The sequence below is a fragment of the Podarcis raffonei genome, chromosome 15 (assembly GCF_027172205.1).
Source record: "Podarcis raffonei isolate rPodRaf1 chromosome 15, rPodRaf1.pri, whole genome shotgun sequence".
NCBI lineage: Eukaryota > Metazoa > Chordata > Lepidosauria > Squamata > Lacertidae > Podarcis > Podarcis raffonei.
The window spans coordinates 9,302,731-9,312,488 of NC_070616.1; the positions used below are offsets into that span (position 1 = coordinate 9,302,731).

General features: G+C 46.9%; 1 protein-coding gene across 1 annotated transcript; it reads right to left on the bottom strand.

Moving 5' to 3' along the window:
* Nucleotides 1-1,321: 1,321 nt before the first annotated feature.
* On the bottom strand, nt 1,322-7,281 carry EXO5 (exonuclease 5). The gene is made up of 5 exons (XM_053366730.1): nt 7,015-7,281; nt 4,675-4,943; nt 3,820-3,924; nt 2,956-3,128; nt 1,322-1,908 (listed from the first exon to the last, which is right to left on the bottom strand). The coding sequence occupies exons 1-5, from the start codon at nt 7,254-7,256 to the stop codon at nt 1,447-1,449; spliced, it is 1,251 nt and encodes a 416-aa protein (XP_053222705.1). The 5' UTR covers nt 7,257-7,281; the 3' UTR covers nt 1,322-1,446.
* Between the last annotated feature and the right edge of the window lie 2,477 nt (nt 7,282-9,758).

Here is a 9,758-nt window from a genome sequence, read left to right on the forward strand (position 1 = left end):
TCTATACTTTTCAATAGGTCTCCCAGGAGTAGTATTGGCTGCAGCCCAGAATCACATTTGCAGAGAACAGGCTCATTTGAGACAGAAATCTGCCCCATCGAGAATCCTTGCTGCAAGCATTGGTTCCAAACAGGGTGGGAAATTTTCCATACCACTTGCAAGACCAGCTGCTCTCCAGGAGAACTGATTGTATAATTGTTTCATTTCACTGGAAAAGCGGGGTTTAAATTATTTTTAAAAACAGAGCATTTGTATCAACACATCCAAGCCACACACACACACACACACACACACACACACACACAGTCTTTTGGAACAGCCACAAGTACAGATTCCCCTCTTTTCTTGGCATGATGGTCTGGCTCATGAATGCACCGACAAGCAGTGGAAAGAAAATGGAATGCACCAATAACCAGAAAAGGGGTGAAAGAGGGAGATGGGTGTCTTAGAGGAGCATGGGACTAAAGATGGCCTTTTGAACATGGCTGCCACAGGGGCACCAAACATGGGGCACCCTGAGACCTCAGTCCAACCTTAGCCAACCTGGTGCCCTCCAGATGTGTTGGACTACAGCTGTCCCATTGCACCAGAGTGGTGCAGGCTGCCTTGTTCTGTTTTCCTGGTAGAGGATGTAATGTTGCACAAGGAAGTCCTTCCGGGGGAAGACATTTTTAGAGCATGCCAGGCCATTAAAACCTTATTGCTTCTGAGACACTGTCTTTCCCCTTTCTTCTTCTTCCTGCATTAAGGCACGTCAACCACCACAGCTGGCTGCTGCTGAATAGAAGGAAGAGCTTTTTGGAAGCTGATGTAGAAGAACTGGGGACCTGTTTTGAACCCAAAAAAATTCCCAATGACCCTGTACAGGAGGCTGATGTTGGGCCCCAGCCAATGAGTGAAGGATTGTGGGAGTTGTAGTCCAATATCATTTATAAGCTTGGGATATGTAAAGCTTTGGGCTGGATCAGAGATTGGTCCAATAATCCAGAGGTGATGGCCTACAGCTCAGTTCACCCCTAACCAGTGTCCATGCTGCCTGGGGCTGATGGAAACCAGTGTCCAAAAACATCTGGAAGGCCACAGGTTTCCCTCAGCCCTGACCCAGACCAGTGCAGGCTATTAAAACATCTGGTTGGGGGCAGTAGCAGTCGTGGTGGTGGGAAAAAAGATGCTCTCTTCAAAGTGGTGAAGCAAAACTGTGAAGGTGGAAAACTTTGTACCATCAGGACCAGCTTATCCCAAACCTGGGCCTCCTGCTGTTTTTGGGCTACAATTCCCATCAACCCTGACCACTGGTCTCGATAGCTAGGGATGATGGGAGTTGTAGTTCAAAAACAGCTGGAGACCCAAGTTGGGGAAACCCTGATCTGCACAAAGGGATGGTCCTATGGATCTCTGGAGACTGCGGCCTAGTCTTTTGTCCCCAAAGGTTGGGTCATACCAATGTCACTTGGACCTTTTCCACTGCTCTGCTGGGCTGCCGGCTTTCCCCATCCTCCATTCGCAAATGCCGGCGTAGGCACAATAGCGGCACTTCCAGGCGTCCTCAACATCCACCCCTCGGGAATCCCGCTGCCCTTTCCAGTAGGCCAAGAAATACTGCACTGCGGCTCCGACCTCATCCTGGTCATAGGCCAAGACCTCCGTGCCAAGTGCGGCGCCGGAATCCTGGTGGATGTACTCAATTTGCAAACGGTCGATGGCGGGGATCTCACAGTGTGTCAGGTTGAGGGAGAGCAGCTCCAGGAGGTCGCGGAAGCGGCTCACCGTGAAACCCGACTTCCGGGCCTGATCCTGGACGTGGGGGCCAAGTGGCTGCTCGGGCCTCAGGTTGAGTCGCTGGAGGAAACTGTCCGGCGCCAGGCACCCTCGCACCATGGCGTCAAAGAGATACTTATACAGAAAGACCTGGAAATAATACCAACGATGCGTATGTTAAGACAACAGACACCTGACACTTAATTCGGGTGCGTTATTTACAAAAGCATTTGCTTTCATCAGCCTCTCACAAAACATCAAAGCAGTGTATAGCAATAGAAAATTGTTTCAGATTTCCCTGTGAAAAGGGATTGGCTGTCACACCACTCTGCAAGTTCTGCGAGAGGGATAGGAGCCTTCCAGCAAGTGGATAGCTCAGCTGGTTAGAGCCTGGTGCCGATAACGCCAAGGTGGTGGGTTCAATCCCCGTATGGGACAGCTGCATATCCCTGCTTTGCAGGGGATAGGACTAGATGATCCCCAGCTCTACAATCTATGGTCTAACTCTCAGCACTCTAAACAAACTACAGCTCCCAGAATTCTCTGGGAGAAGCCATGTTTGTTGAAAGGGGTATCATAGTACTTTTAAATGTACAGCGGTACCTCGGGTTACAGATGCTTCAGGTTACAGACTCCGCTAACCCAGAAATAGTACCTTGGGTTAAAAACTTTGCTTCAGGATGAGAATAGAAATTGTGCGGTGGCGGCGTGGCGGCAGCAGGAGGCCCCATTAGCTAAAGTGGTACCTCAGGTTAAGAACAGTTTCAGGTTAAGAACGGAACTCCGGAACGAATTAAGTTCTTAACGAGGTACCACTGTACTGGAGGCCAGCCCATTGGCCAAATGGGGCACTGCCCCACAAACCCCCACGTGCCTGCCTTCTCACTAATAACCAGTCCAGGGGTGGCCCTGCCTATCACCTTCCTCCTCCTCCTCTGTCTCTGTGTTGCCCTTGCGGAACTCAACAAAACTGGCATCAGTTGGCTCTGGCGCCACCTACTGTTGGGCTCCTTTCCTTCCACCCAACCACAGTCCTAACGAGTGCCAGCCAACACTCTTCCTCATGAATTGAACCTGGGATGTCTTGTGTGCAAAGCAGGAGCTCTGCCACGTGCAGTCATGCGGCGCAACTGCACCTGGCTTAGCAACTCGCAAGCTAGGCAGATGCCTCCTGCAGCCAGTGGCTCGTTGGCTCACCTGAAAACGGTCCCGCTTTTTCTGTGCTGCCGAGGGCATGGAGGCATTGTTCCGGGTCTTCAGCTCATTCAGCTCTAGCTCTCCTTTGGGTGTATAACCCAGCTGATCAATGACCCCAACCACAAAGATGTCTTCCAGCACTCCAAACACTGGAAATTCTCGCACACGGTGACCTTCAGTAAAAGAGGATGCAATATATTAGATCATCATCATTTTATTTGTATGCCGCCTCTCCATTGTTGACAAGATTTACACAATTGCAAACATAATGTCATAAACAATAAATAAAACTCATCAAAAAGTACACAACCAAATGGAAACAATCTCCATATATTTGGAGAATGGAGAATGAAGATCATATTGTACCAACCACACCATATTAGCAGAACTTGAGTGATACTTGTAAACATGACAAATACCGTTTGTGGAGTAGACGGGAACAATATTAAAGAATATAAAACTGTGCGGAAAAAACAATGGCAGTATAAACAGTACAATGAGAATGATTGGAAGACTCGTTTTGTCAGAAGTCTTTTTTATTTAAGTGTTTATTTAAGTATTAATTAGGAAGATTAAGTTTTTTTATGCATGTAAATCTGCATTTTCTTCTTTCTTTTTTCTGTATTTTTTTCTTTTCTTAATTGTTTTTTCTTTAATTTTCTTTTTGGAGTATGAGATTGTAAATTCTTTGTGTATGTGTGTAATTTAAATTAATAAAGATTATTAAAAAAGGAAACAATCTCCATATAAATCACAAGACCCAAAACCAAAGATACAACATCAATATCAGTATCAGCATATCTATATATAGTATAGCCCCAGAGTAATGTGGGCGGCTCATTGACTCAAGGGAAGCCCCCATACCTTCCTGCAGCACCGAAAGCATCCCCAGAAGATTCAGCACTTTTATCGCCCAGGAATCTTCTCGACTTGTGGTGCTGACTGTCACCAGGTCATGGTCTTCCAGCTCTGTGTTGAAAACAAGGACAGGGGAAGAGAAAGATGAGCCCAGTGGATGCTGGTCCATGTGGGAAAGTGGGGTACTGCCCCATCAACTTCCATCTTTTTTCACTACACCGGACTCCTTACTAGTGGGGTAGGAGAGTTAAAAAGAATTCACCTCTGGCAACCAATGCCCCCCTCTGGTTTCAGATAGGACATGGGAAGACGAGTCTAAAAAGCCCAGGATACAAATTTCCACAGCCCTCTAGTGGCTATGGGTGGCTCATTCACCAGAAGTAGTGTATTTAGCGTTAACTCTGGAAATGTACACTCGATTCTGTCCAAACTAAGCCTCTTGATGTGTATTGTGGTCTTCGTTCAGAATCAAGCTTACACTTTCAGAGTTAACACCCAGTTAACACACCAGCCAGGCTTGCACCCTGGGGAGATCACCTGGGTGAGGTTTGACTTCACCCCTGGAGGTGTACTCCATTGTCTCTCGAGACAGACGGATGCCAACAAGACCTCCACTGTGAGATGCATTATGCCCCTGAACACCAATCGCTGGGAACCGCAGAAGGGGAGAATAATATTTTGCTTGGGTCCTGCTTGCAGGCTTTCCGCAAGGGTCTGGTCGGCCACTGTTTGAACAGGATGCTGGACTAGATGGGCCATCGGCCTGATCCACTAGGCTCCCTTTAAGTTCTAAATCAGAACTTTGTGCTGTAGAAAAACATGTTTTGAAGAAGCAGGGAATGGACTGCAAAGCACCCTTACCTCTGGCGAGGTGAATGCTCTTTCCTGTGTTCAACAGCACAATATTTTCAGGAGGCGTCAGGTCTGGACGCTCTCGCCTGTAAACCATTTGCTGTTCACACCACACCTGCGCCGATATATCCGTGACCGAAAGGTAACGCAGGTGGAAGATTTCGAGTGGCACATGCGATCTCTTTCTTTTCGCTGTTTCAAGCACGCTCCCTTTCGCCACATCGCCACCCTCAGATTCTGTAGGAGGGCCAAGGGAACAACTTGGCTTCTCGGAATCCCTGGTTGAACGAAAGACAAAGTTATTTTAAAAGTCATTACAGTGGTACCTAGGGTTAAGAACTTAATTCGTTAATGGGGCCTCCTCCTGCCGCCAGGCCGCCGGAGCACGATTTCTGAAGCGTCTGTAATCCGAGGTACCACTGTACTATGTTTACTTGCCAAGTTATTTTTTGTTACATATCTAAGGAAACCAATAATACAGTGGTACCTCAGGTTATATATGCTTCAGGTTACAGACTCCGCTAACCCAGAAATATTACCTCAGGTTAAGAACTTTGCTTCAGGATAAGAACAGAAATGGTGCAGCGGCGGCAGGAGGCCCCATTAGCTAAAGTGGTACCTCAGGTTAAGAACAATTTCAGGTTAAGAACGGACCTCCAGAATGAATTAAGTTCTTAACCCGAGGTACCATTGTATCTGCCCCCACCCCTGCAAGCGTTATCTATTTATTTCATTTCCTCTGAGGAGTTCAGGGCGGTGTACATACTTCTCCCCATTTTACCCTCACAAGAACCCAGTGAGGAAGGTTGGATGAGAGGCGATGACTGGCCCAAGGTCACCCCATGAGCTTTGTGGCTGAGTGAGGATTGGAACCCTAGTCTCCCAAGATCTTGGTCCAGAACTCTAACCACCCTGGATTTTCCCCAGCTGCCAGCAACAAGGCAAGTCTTTATAATATCCATATTCAGCTCCTCCTATGTTATTCTGCCATCATTGTGCGGAAGCATCCATCAACAACAAAGTCATCTTCTCCAGCTAAAGTAAGTATGCATGGTCACAAAATCCAGGTTTTAGTGATGTGTCTGACAGCATATTTTGACAATCCTTTTCACTAGTATATAAAATAAATAGACCCCTTGTGGCATAAAAGGCATTCTGCCCCCCCCTTTCCTTTCAGCACCATTACATTGTGGGTTATCTTCTCAGTGACACCCAACCTCCATGCATTTTTATACCAAAGGTCTATTTCCAAACTCAACCGATAGTCATGCTGCAGCAACCAAAAGTATCAGCTTGCCTTACGAAACGTAGACCTTTCAAAGAGTTATAAAGTACCCTCAGCTGTGGGTAAAATCAAATTGTTCTTGTGTAATGGTTACTTCTTCAGATACGATGGACTTCCATTTTATGTGGTTCAATGTAGTGTCTTCCATGGTTCTAGATTCAGGTGGGTAGCTGTGTTGGTCTGACGCAGTAGAAATATATATATATATATATATATATATATGTCCAGTAGCACCTTAAGGTAAAGGTAAAGGGACCCCTGACCATTAGGTCCAGTCGTGACCGACTCTGGGGTTGCAGCGCTCATCTCGCTTTATTGGCCGAGGGAGCCGGTGTACGGCTTCCGGGTCATGTGGCCAGCATGACTAAGCCACTTCTGACGAAACCAGGTCAGCGCACGGAAACGCCGTTTACCTTCCCGCTGGAGCGGTACTTATTTATCTACTTGCACTTTGATGTGCTTTCGAACCGCTAGGTTGGCAGGAGCAGGGACTGAGCAACGGGAGCTCACCCCGTCACGGGGATTCGAACCGCCGACCTTCTGATCGGCAAGTCCTAGGCTCTGTGGTTTAACCCACAGCGCCACCCATGTCCCAGCAGTAGCACCTTAGAGACCAACTAAGTTTGTTCTTGGTATGAGCTTTCGTGTGCATGTACACTTCTTCAGATACCTGAATACACGAAAGCTCATACCAAGAACAAACTTAGTTGGTCTCTAAGGTGCTACTGGACTTTATATATATATATATTTCTACTGTGTCAGACCAACACGGCTACCTACCTGATTCTTGTGTAATATTAGACATAGCTCAGTTGGTTAAAGAATGGCGCTAACGACGCCATGGTTGCAGGTTTGATCCCCGTATGGCACAGCTGCAAATTCCTGTGTTACCAGGGTGTTGGACTAGATGATCCTCAGGGAGCCTTCTGACCCTTCAATTTTATGAGACTATGACACTAACCCCCCAAGCAAACCTCGTGGAGACCCGGCGGGAGCGAGTGGTAGTTTTGGAACTGCGGAGGTTGTCAGACACAAAATGCATGGGGAGGGAGGCGCCTGCTTACCCAGCCTCTGGCTCCTCGATTTGCAGGAATTCGGAGTCGCTCAGATCGGAGAAGCCAGACGCCGTTTCAGCTTCCTCCAATCCGGAGTCACGCCCGGACATGACTTTTTTCCCGGGCTTGCCGCCGCTGCTATTGCAAATCAGCCATTCTTCGCCGCGGAAGCACCTGGGAGGCGGAGTCGGTGACGTAGCTCGAGGGATCCCCTCCCTTCCATTCAGTAAGAAGCGGCGGCCCTTAGCCATAGATTTAGGAAGGAAATGTAGAGCAGTGCACTCTCCCCTTACTCCAGATACCACTACAGCCTTTACAATTTCTTAATAAGAGTATTTTTTTGCTATTGATGCCGTGTTTTTTCCTGGGGGAACACAGGGGTACCCCCTAAACACTTTGTGAATCTAAGTTTGGCTTCATTGCGGGGCAGTATTTCAATATGAGTAGGAAAATGAGAGTACCCTTAAAAATATATAAGAAAAAAAGCACTGAGTTGATCTATCAGGGGTTGAAGGGATGCTGGGGAACAGATCCCGCAAGACTGAAGATTTTTAAGAGTTGCAGGAGAAAACAATCTTGTTCCCTCTTCCCATCTGACAGATCTTTAGGAATTTGAAGACGGCTATCCTATCTCCTGTCTCCTCTTCCCCAGACGAAAACCTTCCCAACTCCTCCAACTGTTTCTCATAAGGTTTGGTTTCATAGCTAGTGTTGCTTTGTGTTTTTTTTTTTTTTTGTATCAGCTTAAGGCAAGAAAAAAATAAATAATACCATCAAACGTTACCAAGAAGAAGTCCCACTTTTCAACGAAGGAATGTCAGTCTGCAACTGTATCTCTGCGTTCTTGGAGGCGGCGCACTTTGCTGGCTTGGAGGATTTGCATATTCTTTTGAATGGTGATTTCCTCCAATGCGAACTGTTTCCGAGCCCCGCAAAAGAGAACCCCCGGTTCCCAGGGAACCAGAGTATCGATGCAGTTTTAAGAGAAGGTTATAAAATAAATGGAGGATTTCTCTACTGTTATTAGCGGGAAGCCATTCTCAGCCCAGTTGGTGGAGGGAAAAAAGAAGTGTATTTTACCTTTTACAGTAGGCGCGTTTCTACTAGGGCTGTGCACGCACGGACCCCTCCCCCCAAAAGCCCTCTGACCCCCCAGATTGGGCCAGTTTAGCCTTGTGCTGCCCTGGGGTTCTTCCACGCCACCCCACATCCTCTCCTGTAGGAATTCCAGAATGGGACTAGAAGTGTGTGTGTGTTTTAAGCCCACTTTAACATAAAGTAAGAATAGGGATTTTAAAAAATGTTGGACCGCATGCCCTGGCACTGCACAGCATCAGAACCTCCTTTTCGTTAGGTTATGATTTGATTACCTGTTTATAAACATTAGAAGTAAGTTTTTTTAAAAAATATGGAGATAAGGTAAATAGGGTGATTTAGAAATGCTAAGATAAAAGTGATTACATAGGGAAGTCAGGGGAGGGGGACAGGAGAAAGTCAAAGCTCAATTTGAGCAAAGATATATGTGATGAAGAAATTTTATTTGGTTGTTATAAAGGAATTTTTTAAAAAAAATTAAATATTTTATATATATATGTGTGTGTGTATATACACACACACACACACACACACATATATGCATATACATATACATATACATATATAGGATCAGAACCTCCTGCATACCAGTTGATAACCGAGAGGATCTGATCCTGCACTGTGCAGGTCACTTGCTCCTTCACCATCTGCAACGTCAACCAGCTTGACAGGATCCGATCCCGTGTTTAACCTTTAGCCGAAAGGCGTTCAGACTGAGATTTGGTATAAAAACAGCTTGTGCTTATAAAGGAAGCACGTTCTTCTTATTTATTAATTGCATTTGTAGCAGCACCTTTTTCTCCAAGGAGCTCAAGGTGACAGACGTGGTTTCCCCCTTTCTCATGTAATCCCCACAACAACCCTTTGAGGTATGTTAGACTTAGAGGTCGGTGACTGGGCCAAGGTCATCCAGTTGGCTTCAGGGCCGAGTGAGATTATGAACCCTGCCCTCCCCCCCGGGTCCTAGGCAAGCTCTCTTAACCACTAGACCACACTGGCTCTCTTCTTGGTAGGAAATAGTTCTGCAGTCCTAGCTACCTATTTAGATAGAGAAACAGAGAAGCCATACTTGCCTCTTTGTTCTCAGAAGGACAGTTTCGCCTCAAGGCCCAGAGAAAGAAGCTTCCTTATGTAGAACAGATGTCCCTATTTTCATCTGAGGAATATGGGAGGGTATGCAAACCATACCAGTGTTTAGTCAGATCCATGTTATCAGACCGTCCAAGTGTCCCTATTTTCCAGGGACATCCCTGATTTAGAGGCACTGTCCCAGTTTCTGATTTGATCCCGGAATGTCCCAGTTTTCCTTAAAAAGGTAAAAGGACCCCTGACCATTAGGTCCAGTCGTGGCTGACTCTGGGGTTGCAGTGCTCATCTCGTTTTATTGGCCAAGGGAGCCTGCGTACAGCTTCCGGGTCATGTGGCCAGCATGACTAAGCCGCTTCTGGCGAACCAGAGCAGCGCTCGGAAACGCCGTTTACCTTCCCACTGGAGCGGTACCTATTTATCTACTTGTACTTTGAGGTGCTTTTGAACTGCTAGGTTGGCAGGAGCAGGGACTGAGCAACGGGAGCTCACCCTGTTGCGGGGATTCAAACCACTGACCTTCTGATCAGCAAGTGCTAGGCTCTGTGGTTTAACCCACACGCCACCTGCGT

Coding starts and splice junctions, on each gene's coding strand:
- EXO5 (XM_053366730.1), bottom strand. CDS start 7,256: ATGGCTAAGGGCCGCCGCTTCTTACTGAATGGAAGGGAGGGGATCCCT. Junction 4,944..7,014: donor ATCGAGGAGCCAGAGGCTGG/GTAAGCAGGCGC, acceptor TCGTTCAACCAG/GGATTCCGAGAAGCCAAGTT. Junction 3,925..4,674: donor GAGCATTCACCTCGCCAGAG/GTAAGGGTGCTT, acceptor TTTTCAACACAG/AGCTGGAAGACCATGACCTG.